The following is a 15,771-nucleotide window of genomic DNA, read 5'->3' on the forward strand; positions in this document are numbered from 1 at the left end:
GGGTCCTTGTTAGGCAACACTTTTTGTATGTTTCAGGACTTGGGGGAAAATTTTTTCTTTAAAAGTGCTGTCTTACACCACTTAAAGCTTGCTCGCAGGAAGACCTTCAAACGAGTGGGAGGTGATGGAGAAACAAAAGGTCTCCACCTCCGCTTCACTTTCCCTCCCATTTTCTTTCTATTCACCACAAGGTGGAGCCAACCATGGGTCGAGAAAGGATGTCAGGCTCAAAGTTTACATTGGTTTTATTTTATTTTAAAACATCAGCAGGAGTAAACAAAGTGCAAAGTCTTTTTTTGTAATAAGCTAAGCTTTACATATCTGTATAAAAAAGGTCTCCTATAAGAGTTCCCTTTGACAAATAAAAGCCCTCATGCATTATCCAAACTGATTCTACTTGTTTAGTGAGCAAAATAATCATCATCGTTAGATACACAACAGTTACTGAAAACAACCATAATTGACGAGCGAAACCCTTTGTGTCATCCATTCACAGTCCTGTCATTAAATGACAAGAATGTGGGTAAGAAAACCCCCCAAAACTAAACAAATTAATAAAAGAAAACAAAACAAAACAAGGGGAACGTCAAAGAAATGGCATTCCCCCTCATTTCAGCTCCCCTTTCTTTATCCTAATCTCCTCCTCCTCCTCTTCTTTGTCACTGGCTGGGGCTCCTCTCCCCTCCTCGGACAGCTGTCATTAAATGGCTCTTGTATGTTTTGCTAAGTCCAGTCATCCAGTACTTGAGCAGCCTGACGTTGTCCTCTTCCCCGGGCCCCGTAGCACCGAGGAGTGCCAGAACCTTCTGCGTGTCCTCTCTTCCTCGACCGTCCACTTTGGAGAACTTGAACAGCACTTTGACTTTACTGAAAAAACAAATAGATCACACTTAAGACTAATTATGCCTTCCTGAAGAAGACAGAATTCGGAAACACCAAGTTTCCAGTGGGAATCTTTGTGTGGAACGCCCTCTCAATAAGACTTCCCACTTGGAAATATCCTAAGTTAGCAATCCAAGATGGCAGTACTGAATGTAAACAACAGTAAAATTATAAACTTTTAATCTGTACTGCAAGTGTTGTGTGTTTTTGACTCATTAAATAGTGAGCAGTGATCGAGCTCTATCCATTAATGTGTTTTTCCCTGTTTCTCCCTGAATGGCTCTACCTTAATGAGAACCTAAACAAATTCTGTTTTTGCTGGCTTTTTGTAAAATGCGCTGTTCCGACATCCGAGTTCTGAAGTATCTGGAACGTGGCATAAAGGAGCTTTACTCACTTCATCCACTCCTCCTTCAAACACAGCAGGCAGTGAGACACAACATCCACCGACAGGTTCTCATTGCACAGAGCGACCTCCAGCTTGTTCAGTAATGCTGGACCTGGAGAAAGAGGACAAAGATTTAGTCAGTGGAAGAACCATGAAAGTTGAGGAAAAAAAAAAAAAAAAAGAGTCAAGCAAAAAAAATTAAAAACTCTTAGTAGGTGATTGGTTGAACTATTTGTGTATAACCGTCTGCTGTGAGAAAACGTCAACAAATCAGACTGACGAACCACAGGATGCAGAGAGCGCGAAAAGGAAAAACAGGCCGTGGTCTGAGTAGCTTTATGAGCTTGCAAGCAGTCGCTGCAACCAGCTACGCAGCAAATGTTTTGCTGTTTACTCGAACGGTTACTCATTCTCATGTTTTAGGTTTCTGTAGCTTTGAAGTTTATAATTTGGATTTAGTTTTTGACCCTTTCTCAGGTATGCTGGTATGTTTGTTGCTTTTGTGTATTCTGCTGTGTGTGTGTGTGTTCCTATATAGTCAGAACCCTTTAAAGGAGGGGTGTCAAACTCGTTTCACAATGCGGGCGACATACAGCCTACTTTGATCTTAAACTCCCCTCTCTGTCAGCGCGAAGAAGTTTAACTTCACGTTTAATCCTGGTATATGTTGGTATAAGTTTTATGACATGATCAAGTAATGGGGCCCTATTTTTGTAAAGGAATCTAGTGTTAAGAAAAAAAGGCTAGAAATTTCTATAATAGATAGTGATTAATGGGAACTTTTTTCATTTACGTTTTACTGAATTAATAGGAATTTATTAGTAGGAATTGCTGTAAAAAACGATGTTCGGTGCACCTGTAAAACCTAAAACACACCTGTAGCCGTGACCTTCTGACTCCAAGTTCATCACAGAGCTCTGATTTGCCCAGAACCAGTTTGGTTTGTCTGCTGGCACAAAGTCTGAAGACGTGTGAGATGGATTCTCTGATATATATTCTGTGGGAAACAACTAGTTTCTGTTTTCGATGCAAATTCTTCATTTTTTTTAATGGATTCCTTAATGCTCTTGCTGTGCTTGAGCATTTTTCTACTTTCACTTTAACAGCTGCTCTGACTTAAACAAGGGTTAATGAATCAGGAGGGGAAAAAAATCTGTCCTTTTCACTGATACAGAGTCAGATGATGATAAATGTAAATTTGTAATCTCTATAAATAGATTCTACATATAAAGACGTCTATTTGTAATCTGCTTTTAGTCCATGTGGTATCGATCAATTAGGCTAGAGCAGGCTGGGGTTACATGGCTGTAAGCTTTCTGTGTGAAGAGCAAAGGAAGGATGGCATTTGTCAAGATGGAAACCTGAAAACATTGGCTGCCGTAGAAAATGAAGCTTTTTATTATCGGTCTTTTAATTTACCTGACTTTTTGTAAAGAATGAGCAAAAAGCACAGAAAGAAAGCAACGAACAGAAAAACGCCGACTACACAGGAAGCCGTGAAAAAAACCTTTGGCCTCAGAGGATTAATCAGCAGACAAGCCGATGGGTTCCCAGACTGTAAATTGTGTAACGCTAACAGAGGCAACAAACATGCAGCAAATTAAATCAAGACTGATGTACTCACCCCTGTCTATAGGTTGTGTGTTGGCACTGGTGATGGTGAACTGATAAAGCGAGCTGATGTCGTCTTCTCTTACAGCTGGGATGTGACAGCTTCTCTCTGAGGTGACGTCCACGAGCACTGTAAACTCTGAAGAGCAAATCGAAGCAAAATTATTACAGTTTAATCTGCAAATACACATCTACAGTTTTTGACAGAGAATCTCACACAGCGATCTACAAATCTCAAAGAGCTTCTTGCACCTGAGGAGCTGACGTGAGCTGGAATAGGCACATCGGGGCAGAGACCCAGAAAGTTGCACTTGTAGGCCTCCTCGTACTGAGAGCTGTATGGCACGGAGCGCACACAGCCTACCGGGAGCAAAGACTAATGGGAAAATAGAGAAGTGAGTTAATGGCCGTGATGATACACTGTTTGATCTGGCTAACATTCACACAGCCTCACTGTCTCTGCTTACTCATTAATGCTATAAGTGATGCTTTTCTGACAACTACTAAAGAACTGTGGTAAAGTAACACAAACATTACAGTATGAACTTGTCTTAAAATTATATACTGATAACATTAAAAATTTATCTTTCAAGTATTCAAATGAAAAATAACCACAAAGAAAACCCCAGGAGAGCATGTAGTCGCAAAAGAAAAGGTCAAAACTGTGCAATAACAACAGCATTACACCCTCACACAAATAGTAGGTGCGCTCCCCTGCCCCAAAAGTTCATGTTTACCCATATTATAATACAACGCTCTATCTACAAAGGCCACACCACTGGAGCAGAGTACCTTTAGCACTGTAAAAGCTGACTGGATGAGAACTGGATCTGCACCTCTCCATATGACCTGATTTCCCATGAGCACGTGCCAGGCTAGCTGTCGAAAGTCAGGAGCCCCGAGGACCTGCCGAACGAACCACAATGTTTACCAAGCAACAGCTCACAGACATAGTGTATGAGCTATTTTTTTAACCAATATGCATCACTTTACCATATAAATGATTGTAAAAACACGTATTTTTCTTTATTCAATCTCGGTTTTCTATCGCTGTTCATGATTAAGTTGGGTATACATTAGCAAACTACAAATGTGCTTAAGTTCACCTGTCTCAAATGCCTCAGTGACCTAAATTTTGGACCAGGTAATTCATCCAGTTTTGTATCATCGCTCAGGAAGTTGTGGGCCAGCTCGGTCTCTGACAGGTGTCTCTGCGTCTTTGAAGCACCTCCTTCTGCTCCCTCCCAGCAGCTCATTTCCTCCTCTTGCTCTTTAAAACACATGACATTAAAAAACAGAAAAAGCAAATGCTTTCAAGCAAAGGTTCATTACAAATGTGGGGAATTTCCGTAGGAAACTGATAAACGGCGGTTCATACACCACACGAGTCATACCTACACAACTATCATCATAGTGCACACATGAGGATAGCTACCCACTGTTTCCAAAACAAAAAAAACAGACTCTGTTAGTAACACCTATGACCTGCACTGCATAGCGACCACATTACTAAGTACAGTGTTTCAACTACTTGGTAACACAAATATCCGGCCAACTCACATGATAGCAACCCTGTTCATTTATTCATGTAGTCATGGTCAACATGACCTGCTGACGTTTAAAGTGATCATCATAATGGGGAAGAAAGGTGATTTATGAGACTTTCAATGTTGCATGGTGGGCTGTGGCCTGATCTTAGCAGTTCAGAAACTGCTGATGTTCCCACACAACCACACAGAGTTTACAGAGAATGGAAAAAAAAGAAGAAAATACCCAGTAAAGAAAAAAGAGAAAAGAAAATATACAGTAAGGAGCAGTTCTCTAGGTGAAAATGCCTTGTTGACATCAGAGGAGAATCACCAAAACTGGACAACTTCCAATTGGAAACTTGGAAAAATACTGCCTAGTGATGAGTCTCACTTTCCGCTGCAATATTCAGATAGTAGGGTCAGAATAAATAACATGAATCCATCCTGTCTTTCATCAACAGTTCAGGCAGCTGCTTGTGGTTTGGCCCACATTTTTTGGATTCTTAGTACCAATAAAGAACCATTTAATTGCCACAGCTAAGATCGGTATTGTTTACTTATTGTTATAAATGCATTGTCATAAATCTGAAGATACTGTGTGATGTTGTCATGTCATTATGAACCAAAATCTCTGAGGAATGATTCCAGCACCTTGATGAATCTTTGTCACAAATAATTAAAGCACTTCTAAAGGTAAAACAGGACTCAACCATCTCCTAGCAAAGTCTATGTAATGAGTGTCCATTTGGTGTATAAATGAACAGATTCTTGGTCAAATGACCCAGAATAGGATTTAAAATTACAGAGCTAATACTGTCAGAGAAAGTTTCACTGTAAATGTTGGGTTTCTTTTTTTGTACATGATATTACTGAATACTGACTGGAATTGTGTAAACTCTCTGGAAAGTTGGGATGCTTTAGTGAATCACTGTTTTTCTGGCGTCTCTCCACAGACTTGTCTGGTGATTCACACTTTCACCAGAGCTTTCTCAGTCAGATGATAACAACCATAAGCATGTTGTTCAAACTAATGACATGCTGTCATGAGTTTAGGTTAATTTAGGAACAAAATGAACCTTACCACATCTAAAAGAAGTGGTTTTTAAACTTTTTCACACACGTTCCACTTCAGAAGCTGAGTCAAGGTGACACTGCACATTTTTTTAAACCAATCATCAACAAGAAAAAAAGATGCACGTTGAATTTTGTTTAAAAGCTTCAGCAATTTACATCAGAAATCTCCTTTTCGCCTATTTTCCTTTTAAATGCATTTTTTTCAACTTCATATTTTTCAACTGGTTGTCTGAGCCCCACCTGTGGGACCTCAGAGAACCACAAGAATTTGCTGGTTAGATTATCCTTCTGCACTGGAACACAGTTCATGTTCCAGGGTAGAATAATTGCACAGCCAACATCTTTAATGACTTTAAAAAATAAGAATTGGGTGCACCAGTTTGGCTATAACTGGTGCACCCAATTCTTATTTGGCTATTCACTGTTGCGCTGAAGGTTCTACAAAGTCTTTACTTGCCAAGCCCTATTAATTTTCTCTCGTTGCCAGCATAAAGAGATTTGTTTGACAGCACTCATTGGATGAACCACTACTCAGAACAATGGGAAAGTCAAAGGAACTCAGGGAAGATCTAAGAAGAAGAACTGCAGATTTACACAAGCTGGGACGGTCTCTTGGATCCATTCTAACCAACAGATCAGAAAATACACAGATTCGAAGGTTATCAGTTAAAACCATTGTACGCAAGTACAAAGTATTCAGATATGTCACCACTTTACCAGGTTCTGTAAGAAGACCCATACTGTCACCGTCAGTTGATACTGGAAGACTTGAGCCAGGAAGCACCAAGGCTCAAGTCTGCCTTGAAATGTCAAGCATTGTGCTGTAAGACCTTTTGACTGACAGTCAAATAATAAGTTGTACAAAGTGGATAGGATAATGAAGAAGGATGACTAACTCCACACAGTTGGTATTCCCACAGGATAAACACATCAAACCTGGTTTTGGAAGGGATAAAGCAGGCTAACACTAAGCATCTGAAATGACCTTCCCAAAGCCCTGACCTCACTCAGAAAATCTGTGGACTATGCTTATAAGCTGAGCTGATTCAACAAACCAACAAATCTAAATGAACTCTGCCAAGAAGATGGGTCAACTACCCAGCCCCCAAAATATGCCAGATACTTATTGAGCAATTAAGGTGCAACTTCCTAAGGAACATTAAACCAAATTTTAGAGGGAGTGTATGTATATATTTGAGTCTGTATGTATACTTTTGACACTGTGTGGATTCGAGAAAATCCCAAATAAATTCAATCTTGTACATTCAGTTCTTGCTTTTTAAAGTCATTAAAGATGTCATTCCACTGTGGAAAAAATAACAGTTCAAACGAATCATTTAAAGCCCAAAATTACTATGAGATTCATGTTCATGATGAGTGTATGCAAACTTCTGATCACAACTGTATATGCATAAATAAATATCACGCCTCTTAATCGAGGTCAATGCATCTACCCGTTTGTCTCTCTATGAGCACCAGAGTGTCCTCGGTGGGGGCTCCTTCCAGGAGCTTCTCCGTCAGACGGCTACCACAAGCTTTAAGTAACCTGGAAGTGAGGTGAGACCACTCATTAGCCGGGTGAGAGACTGACTGGAAAAAGAAGAACAGTTTCTTTGAACCTAATGACTCACCAGCTAAAGGAGGAGTGCAGGCTGGCCCAGAGGTTAGGATGCTGGGTGAGCGAAGTCAGCGATCGGGCTGCATTGCCGCTCCTTTGGTGTGGAAAAACTGCAGGTGAAAATGCACTGTTCATCCTCACAGCTCGCTGGGGACAAACTCCCTGTTCATTGTCAAACACCTAATGGAAAGGACAGTCCAAAGACATCAGAAGCACTAATAAGTCTGCTGAGTTTATTATGTTTATATACGTGCTCTACCTTTAGAGCTGTGCTCTGCAGACTCTGTATAGTAAGCTTCAGGTGACGCAGCAGGAAAGGCCAGGAGTTTATAAGGTAGATTCTGTCCATGGCTACCATAACAATACTGTACCAACGCTGGAAGCCTCTAGCGAGACTGTCTTTGATAAAGAAGGTGTGTGAGAACACAAATCCATGTTGCTCGTCTCCAAAAAAAATGGGCCCTTCACGTCCGGGACACACCTGACACCAAAACAAACAGAAAACACAACGAAGTATATCAGTAATCAGCCGATTAAAGCCCACAGACAACACCCACATAAACATGTCACTAATTACCTCACAGCTGAGACTGCGTACGCAAGCCTGTCGGACCACGCTGAAAAGCTGGGGCTGTCTGGGGTGCTGGTGACTAAGGAAGCGGATGCCTGTTTCATCATCAATGCTAACAAAGCCCGGGTGAGATGCAGGCAAGGATCGGCAACCCTACGAGACAAAGAAAAAAGGAAATCAGTACTTTAAGGCTGAAAATTAATGAAGGAACAAATAAAGCGAGGGATCCAAGCATCTGATAAAGTCACAGTCAGGCCCCTTCTACTCACCTCACACATTTCTTTCTGTGTGGCTGAGCTGTTGGCCTTCATGGTTAGACCTTCACCATCACGGTCACCATCTCGGTCCCCTGGCATTTGGGCACCTACCTGGGATGAAGGGGATGGGGAAGGCGGGTGTAGTGCCTCAGTGCAGAACAGGGTTCGAGGGCCATGGAGCTCACAGAAGTGACAGAGAGCCACCAGAGCATTCATCTGAAAGAACAAGACAAGTTTTCATATGTTTACTGTGCTAAAGATGTCTGATTTAGATCAGGACACCTACATCTAGTTCTGGTTAATCACTGACGTTACCAGATTACACTGGGGTTAAAATGCGGGTACAAGTGGCAGTATGAGACGGTCTTACCTTCAGTGCAGAACCACGTTCAACAAATGACTGGTGACACTTCACAAAGAGGTATTCATTGGACGTAGTGTTCAAAAAGCCGTGCCGTTAAAAAAATAACAGCGCCGTGAAACAAAATTAAATCTTCATCGAGCCTGTATTTTAAAAAGCCATCGTTCCTAACATTTTAATTGAGGCTTTCTACACTTTTTTGTCCTTTGTGTAGCTGTCAGCAGGCAACAAAAACAGACCTCGTCACATGATGCAGAGTCACGCGCTCCGGCACAAGTGACGCGTGGCTGCCAACTGCTGCTCATTTTCTCAGTTTTATCCGTCGAATCAAAAACATCTTTAATGCTTTACCAGTGACGCGAAAGCACGCGAACATATTTAAGAGTTTTTCGACTTTTCTGTGTTCCAATATCAGGCTTTATGTACGACAAACGAGCCATTCCTCGGCAAACGAAAAAGTGGAACTACATTACCCATAACCCAATCTGGTATAACAAACATGGGGTTAAAGGGCAATAAAAAAAAAGTCGGAACTGTTTTCATTGAAGGTTTGTGTACTAAAAGGTATGTTCCGGTTGATTTATAAGCGTATATATGGTTTGATTATGCTATCTTAGCAGACTAGCTGGTTTATTAGCTTTTCTTTTAACACTGTACAACGTTAATCCGTCACTTCCGCATTAAAACATGAAATTTTTATAGGTGTGTCACTCTTAAGTAGTCAACAAAGAGATAACTTGCACACAGTGAGTGACACGGCAGATTTTTCTGACTTTTAAATCTCAGATCTTAGGATGGCTTCAGGTGGATCAGGAGTTCCCCCCACCGACCCGACTGACACACCGAGTCCACAGGCAGGGGTCCCCGCTGACTCTCAGAGTGGCAAAGACACCCCAAAAGCCAAAGGAGGTAAATCAGTTTCGCACATTTACTATATGTAATCTAAAGTGAGTCTGTGAAAGCTTCTAAGGTGGTTTGAAACACATCTTGTTATTAGACATGTACAGTAAAACCCTGCTGGTTGACTCATATGATTACACCAGCTTATTATTTTCCTAGTAATCCACTTATAAATCATATTGTTCAGCCTGTGGTGTGAGTTCTGGCCAGGTCTTAGTTTTGTAATCGCGTGGCCGGATCCTCTTATCATCAGAAGGGGGGCTGAAGGATGGAGTCCAGTACTGTATTGAACTGTTTCCTACATTTTTCACGTCCTGCTGGGCCACTCTGCTTAGCTGGAAATGTTTCAGGATTGACTGACTCTGATCTGCCCGCTTCTGCTCCCACTCGGAACTCAGCGGACTAATCTGTGGATTAACTTTATTTATACTAAAGAATTTCAAAGTTGTAATGTTTAATTTTATGCTTAGACATTTACTTATAGGCATTCAATTTAAGAGAGTTGAAAACTCTCCCAAAACTTGTGGCTGATCCAGACAACCATCTCCCTTTCTAATAAATAACTCAGAGCTAATAAGTAAAGTATTTGTGTCATGAGTCACGTCCATTTCTCCTGTCTCTAAATAGTATTGCAGGATGCGTGTTATTTGGGTGTAAAGGCAACTTCGTCATGTACAGCATACTTGGCTGACATTTGAGTCCTCTGAGTTGAGTCACTGCCACCTGTCATATGATAATACTCAGTGGAAGTGGACTGGAGATGGACTGTACACATCATTTTCTCCATGCCTCTTTCTCACTCATTTATTTATGACACAGCATGGTAACGGGAATGATAAGAGGGTTTTCTAATAAATGGACAGACGATAAGGAATCCTTTTTCCAGATGTCTGTGTGAGTGACACAGATTGATGCGGAAGCTCATATAAGGCATCAGCCAAAATGTAAACACACGCAGAAGCAAACGGTGAAAATCTACATGAACAAAAATCAGAAAGAAAAGTACTGCACAGCTCTCATGGCTGATCTGACAAGTGCTCATCAGTGGTAGCAGTAGAAAAAACAAAATCCAAGAGAACTTGCTCAGTATTATGTGGTGCAAGGATAATCATATACAGTAAAAGCCCTGTGGTACTTCATCAGGATCTCAGATTTCTTTCTTCCATTTTACTTTAAGAATGAACTTAAAACTTGTAATTTTACCAGAGGCCAAAGTGGCTCATTTGTTTTCTATGGTTACAATTACACCACATAATTTTACAAATTTTTCATGGATTTTGTTCTAAGTAGAAACATACTACATCTTCTGAAAGTATGGTATAAGTAGCACATGTGTGATCTGATATTGTTCATTTATCAATCATATCGCTTTGCTGAACACTTTAACTTAACAGCGACTACAGTCTAATAGATGAAGATAGTTTCACTGATAGTGAAAACTACTATAAACTAACAGGGTGTAAATTTCCTCTGTTTTACAGCTGGGATCAATGTGAAGAAATACAATCTTAGAACTCGCAGTTTTTGGAAGTTGGACTTTTTGTAGGATTCAGCGTAGCCCATGACCCAGTCACACAGGGTCAGCAAGGAAGTACATTTGGGTAGTGATGTTGTTTCTTATGAAACTCACTTGTTTTAACTTTAAAACACCATCACCTCTGTGGATCGGCTTGTTTTGCAAAGAGAAAGCACAACTGAATCAGGAAGAAGCTAAAATGAAAGGTGTCTGTCTAAATTTGGCAGAATTCTTGTGAACTTGCAGACTGACACCAGCCACACTCTTTTTTTTTTTAGAGATCTAAAGAGGGGCACAGCATTTTTACAGCTACAATTTAAAAATAAAATAAATAAATAAAATAGATTCATAATATAAATCTAAGTCAGTTATGCTAATAAATTATGCAGCAATCTTAGCAGAAGATTACAAGTTTCTCACATTGACTTTTTTGGCCTGTGAAAATGAACAAGGGGCCTGGGTAAAAGTCAGCTCTACGGTTCTAGTGGTCCAATGGCGAAAAACATTATTTTGAGTACTGCCTTATTGTAGCAAAGACGGGTACCTAAAATTACGAGTGACCATAAAAGATGTAACATGCCTTGGGACTGCTTTAAACAAAACCTGTTGATCTCTGCTGCCATTACATTGTTTTTTTCTGACATAGTTTGAATGCAGAAGAAAGGATGAAATGCTGCATGACTTCTGTTCAGTGTTATTAAACGTTGGCTCTTTTTATTTTTAACCTTTTGTTCTGTCTCTCCCTCTGGTGCCCTGTCTGTCAGAGTCAGCAGAATGTTGCAAGGATGGAGCCAAAGTGTGCCAGTTTTTCCGGATAGGAAAATGTCATTTTGGCCTCAGATGCCGTTTAGCTCACAGGTTTGCTCTCCTTACTTTATTCAGAAAAGTCATCAGAAGCATAAATGAGGATTTATAGTTTTTTCCAGATCATTTCTTGGCATCTTGTGGATTTATTTTCAAAATTAACACAAAAGACTTTGGAAATTATTGTAGAATAGCTGCTGTTTATCTTCAGATCACAGATGTTAGAAGCTTGGTTTGGAGACAGAGAGACATGGATGTAAATATCTTTGGAATGACCTTTTGTCTGCATTTTTTTTTTTTATCTGCAGGACAGTTGGCTAGATATGATGAATACTCTCACTGATGAAATTTCTGTCTCAATCTCCTTGTCTCTGCATTTTTTCCACTGCCGCTCTCTTTCTTAGTGACCCATTACAGGATGATTCAGGGGCTCTGTGTCCTGGTGTGGATGAAAAACAGGAAGAAGAAAAACACAAGAACAAGAAGGGCAGTGTGAATAAAGTGCCAAAGCCAAAACACAACGAGAGAAGAGGTGACTCCGCATTTATTTAACTTTCTGTGAGATCATACTTCCATGAGACCAATTACGCTTTATACTCTTGGAACTTGTCCGTTCACTTTTTTTTAACTGTTTCTCTTCAGCAGAGGTGAACAAAAAGCCTCGTATGCGCACAGCAGATGAAGTGATCTCCCGGATCCTGTGGGACCCATCGGTGGATGCATCAGAATTTGTAGTGGGCTATGTGGATCGATTCCTCGGCGTGCTGGAGCGCCCCTTCTGTGACTTCAACTGGGAGACCAACCCATGTGACTGTGATTACACTGTTGAGCTGGCCCTGCCCAGACACAGGATCCAGTACTTCACTTACAGAGGGCACCGTGTCTGGGACCGCCACACCAGGACTGACCGAGTTTTCGGTTCCACAGGTCAATCTCTGGCTCCCCCCTTTGGAGGGGAAGAGGAAGTAAGAGGTAGGAGAAGCAGCTTTGGTGCTGCCAGACCTTACATGTGACCACATGCATTCTGCAAGATGACTGAATGTTACGTTTTGTTTTAGAAGAAAATACAGCAGCGCTTGAAACAACTAACGAGCAGCCACCTGCAGAGGAAGAGAAGCCGAATGAGACAAATATTCACACCCCTGAGTCTGCACCACCACCACCACCAGAGTGTACAGGAAACACTTCTCAGGAACAACAGGAGTCACGAGGACCATGTGTTGTGGAGGAGGCTGCAGATAGGTCTGGTGTTCGTGTTGCTCGTTTAAATATAACTCAGAACAGATCTTAAGTAAAAGAACCCCCCCCCCCAAAATCATTGTTAGCATCTACACATTGTTTTCCCAAATCACTTTGTGCTAAATGTTAAAACACTTAAAATGAGAAAGATGCTTGAGGATCTTCAGCATCAGTGATTTGAGGCAGAATATAAGGGTGGGGGTATATTATAGTAAGAAATTTAAATCAGACCGTTTCTGATTGGAGCATTCAAATGGCATGTTACTATCTAGAGGTCTGAGGACCTCCACCCACATCTCTTTCACTCACACCTCTGCATCAGGAAGACGAGAATAAGAGAAAAGCTGTGTGTGTGTGTATGTGTTAGTCCCCATAGGGAAATAGTTCCTCTGCATTTAACCCATTTACCCAGTGAAGCAGTGGGCAGCCACCAATGCAGCGCCCGGGGAGCAGTGTGTAGGGACGGTACCTTGCTCAGGGGTACCTCAGGGTAGCCGTTCAGTGGAGTCGAACCCCCGACCTTCCGATCATGGGGCCACCACTCTACCTACTGAGCTATCCCTGCTGAGAAATGCACTCCAGTTATAGCTTGCCTTCCTCAAATAACAACCTCATTCAGGCTTTTGTGACACATGTTAGGTATGTAACAAGCTGTAAGAGAATGAAAAGAACTTGCAATTAGAAGTTAGAGAATGGATTTTTCAAAATGTGTGTTTACAGCTGGCTCTTTATTGATTTTGCTCACCTGCTTTGATTCCAGACATCAGGTTTCAGCAGATCAGAGTTCCTCAACCGAAGAGGAGGCACCGGGTGTAAAAGAGGAGGGTGAGGGGGAGATTCTGCCAGAATGGGAGGAAAGCTGGGAAGGCCATGAAGACTGTATAGTGAGTACAGCACATCTCACCGTGAAATCTTGCTTTTACACTGTATGTTATGTTATTTGAATGTTCCCTTTCTACTACAGAGTTATCCTGCAGCCCAACAAGTTAGCAAGAATCCATCTGTACCTCTGGAGCAGAGAGAAGAGAAGCGTGGTGGTCGCCCCCCTAAGAAGAGACCCACACACTTCATCACCTTCCGGGCCAACACTCCTGCCATCCTCTCCTGTTTCCAGCAGTTGCAGAAGGAGCTCACCTCCCTCATACCTTCCTCTGCTCCTCACTGGCAAACCGCCTCCAGCCTTCACGTCACCCTGTGCCTCCTGGTGCTGCACAGCCCCGCTGAGGTGGCGGCTGCTGGGGAGATCCTCCAACGGTTTGCACAACTGGACCGAAACCCGCCGGTAGCTGTGACCTTTCCTGTGAAGCTGAAACATTTCAATGGGAAGGTGCTGTACGTGAGTCCTCAGCCTCAGCTCCACCTACAGCAGCTCAACAGCGGTCTGCAGGAGGCCTACAGGAAAGAGGGTTTTCTTCACAGGGACTCCTACAACCCACGCTACCACCTCAGCCTGGCCAGGGTACTGGACAGGGAGGCCGAGAGGATATTTGAAGGTGTGGGGGACCTGAGGGTGGGGAAGGGCTTAAACTTTGGGCGTCTGCCAGTTAACACCTTACACCTTTGTGCCATGGGCGGCTCTAAAGTAGACGGTTTTTATGAGAGGGTGTGCACGGTAACACTTCGATGATAAAGAAGTCTGATTTGCAGACATTACTGGGTGCAATAAGCCACGCCTTTAAGGTGTCGCGGATAAATACAACAAAATAAAACTAGTACCGGTACCGAAAAAAAGAAGATTTATTCATAACACACGTGAAAAGACCCAGGAAAACCGAGTTAACGATAAAAACGATAACAAAATAACGCTGAAAACCGATTAAAAACCCTCAAAACCATACATTTCATACCTGAGCCTCAACTCTCGCGGCCCGGTACCAAACGACTCACGGACCGGTACCGGTCCGAGGCCCGGGGGTTGGGGACCGCTGTGTTAAGGTACTAAATCTCATGTTTCATATTTCTAGATGAGATATAGAGGAAAGAAAAGGGCGGGGATGGGCTGTAAACATCACTAAAGCTTAAAACAACATCCTGGCTACAATACAACATATAAATAATTAATCCACAATTTAAAAAAAAAACTGCTTAAGGTGCTGAAGTTTTTAGAGCAGCAGTCCATTTTAAAAATGTTAGCTCCGGTTCTTTTAGCCATGGATCTTTACTGCACAGTTTTCATGTTATAGTGTCCTCAGTGTCATCAGCCTGCTTAAATTCTGGTTCACTGGTGAATTCAGTGGTTGTGATGTTTTATTTGTTACAGCTAATCATATTTGGGGAAAATCCAGAAACGAATCCATAATTGTTTAATAATCAATAAGCCAAATAATGTTTTGCTTGGAGAGCCTTTTTTATGTAGAGACAGTAAAAACCATGAAGAACTGTTTGTGCAAACATGAGCTGGAGCTCAATAATATTTATGTCTAATTGACTCGGGACCATGAGTTTGATAATATCAATATTGTTTTTATTTCTATGAAGAACTTTAAGAATGTTTTAATTGGTCATCTGTTTTTCTTGGTGCAGAAATGCTTGTTATACTTTATATCTGATGGGCCTAATGATTGGGGTTAACTTTGACCTGTAAGCATGCTTAATTTACACTGTTTTACTACTGCACAGACAATAAATTTGAAGCTGATTATGGACACATAAAGTGTTCTTTTTATAGGCCTGAATAATTGCTGTTCATAATTCAGGGACTTGTACAATGGGTTTTATATGAATGTTGCATGGACTGCGCTCCAACAGAATGATCCCTTTGTACTCTTTTTACAAATGATTATGACCACTAGATTATCATGTGGATTAAATAATGAATTGGTTATTTTAAAGTCGTGTGAGTGGTGATGTGCCAGCGCCGTTATAAATGCCTTCATTGTGGTGCCGAGGATGTGGAAACGCTCCCTGAGCTGAAATCTTACATGCATCCCTTTCTGCTCCCCCTTCTACTTCCTCCCAGATACATAAACACTATACATAGACTATATGAGTCAGTGAGTATGCTCTCTGGCTCTCAATCGT

At 41.6% G+C, this 15,771-nt stretch overlaps 2 protein-coding genes across 5 annotated transcripts; one reads left to right on the forward strand and one right to left on the reverse strand.

Annotated features, from left to right (window-relative positions):
• Positions 1–233: 233 nt before the first annotated feature.
• Positions 234–8,440, reverse strand: flcn (folliculin). 2 transcript variants are annotated; one of them, XM_080895838.1, is made up of 12 exons: positions 8,301–8,440; positions 7,943–8,146; positions 7,680–7,826; positions 7,362–7,583; positions 7,116–7,282; positions 6,939–7,030; positions 3,988–4,151; positions 3,674–3,787; positions 3,134–3,257; positions 2,895–3,020; positions 1,280–1,382; positions 234–867 (listed from the first exon to the last, which is right to left on the reverse strand). In XM_080895838.1, the coding sequence occupies exons 2-12, from the start codon at positions 8,144–8,146 to the stop codon at positions 660–662; spliced, it is 1,671 nt and encodes a 556-aa protein (XP_080751964.1). In that variant the 5' UTR covers positions 8,301–8,440; the 3' UTR covers positions 234–659. The 2 variants fall into 2 exon arrangements, with proteins under 2 accessions (XP_080751964.1, XP_080751963.1); XM_080895837.1 differs by having other exon boundaries at positions 7,362–7,826.
• Positions 8,441–8,716: 276 nt separating this feature from the next.
• On the forward strand, positions 8,717–15,526 carry leng9 (leukocyte receptor cluster (LRC) member 9). Of its 3 annotated transcripts, XM_080895839.1 has the most exons (8): positions 8,717–8,855; positions 9,078–9,200; positions 11,472–11,565; positions 11,916–12,043; positions 12,154–12,483; positions 12,570–12,753; positions 13,511–13,634; positions 13,715–15,522. In XM_080895839.1, the coding sequence occupies exons 2-8, from the start codon at positions 9,086–9,088 to the stop codon at positions 14,375–14,377; spliced, it is 1,638 nt and encodes a 545-aa protein (XP_080751965.1). In that variant the 5' UTR covers positions 8,717–8,855; positions 9,078–9,085; the 3' UTR covers positions 14,378–15,522. The 3 variants fall into 3 exon arrangements, with proteins under 3 accessions (XP_080751965.1, XP_080751967.1, XP_080751966.1); XM_080895841.1 differs by lacking the exon at positions 8,717–8,855 and having other exon boundaries at positions 8,877–9,200; positions 12,573–12,753; positions 13,715–15,526; XM_080895840.1 differs by lacking the exon at positions 8,717–8,855 and having other exon boundaries at positions 8,879–9,200; positions 12,157–12,483; positions 13,715–15,524.
• Positions 15,527–15,771: the final 245 nt, after the last annotated feature.

Source organism: Rhamphochromis sp. 'chilingali' (genome assembly GCF_963969265.1).
Source record: "Rhamphochromis sp. 'chilingali' genome assembly, chromosome: 11".
NCBI lineage: Eukaryota > Metazoa > Chordata > Actinopteri > Cichliformes > Cichlidae > Rhamphochromis > Rhamphochromis sp. 'chilingali'.

Coding starts and splice junctions, on each gene's coding strand:
- flcn (XM_080895837.1), bottom strand. CDS start 8,146: ATGAATGCTCTGGTGGCTCTCTGTCACTTCTGTGAGCTCCATGGCCCT. Junction 7,283..7,361: donor TGCAGAGCACAGCTCTAAAG/GTAGAGCACGTA, acceptor CCTTTCCATTAG/GTGTTTGACAATGAACAGGG. Junction 1,383..2,894: donor CACACAACCTATAGACAGGG/GTGAGTACATCA, acceptor CTCTTTCTCCAG/GTCCAGCATTACTGAACAAG.
- leng9 (XM_080895839.1), top strand. CDS start 9,086: ATGGCTTCAGGTGGATCAGGAGTTCCCCCCACCGACCCGACTGACACA. Junction 12,484..12,569: donor AGGGGAAGAGGAAGTAAGAG/GTAGGAGAAGCA, acceptor GTTTTGTTTTAG/AAGAAAATACAGCAGCGCTT. Junction 13,635..13,714: donor AAGGCCATGAAGACTGTATA/GTGAGTACAGCA, acceptor TTTCTACTACAG/AGTTATCCTGCAGCCCAACA.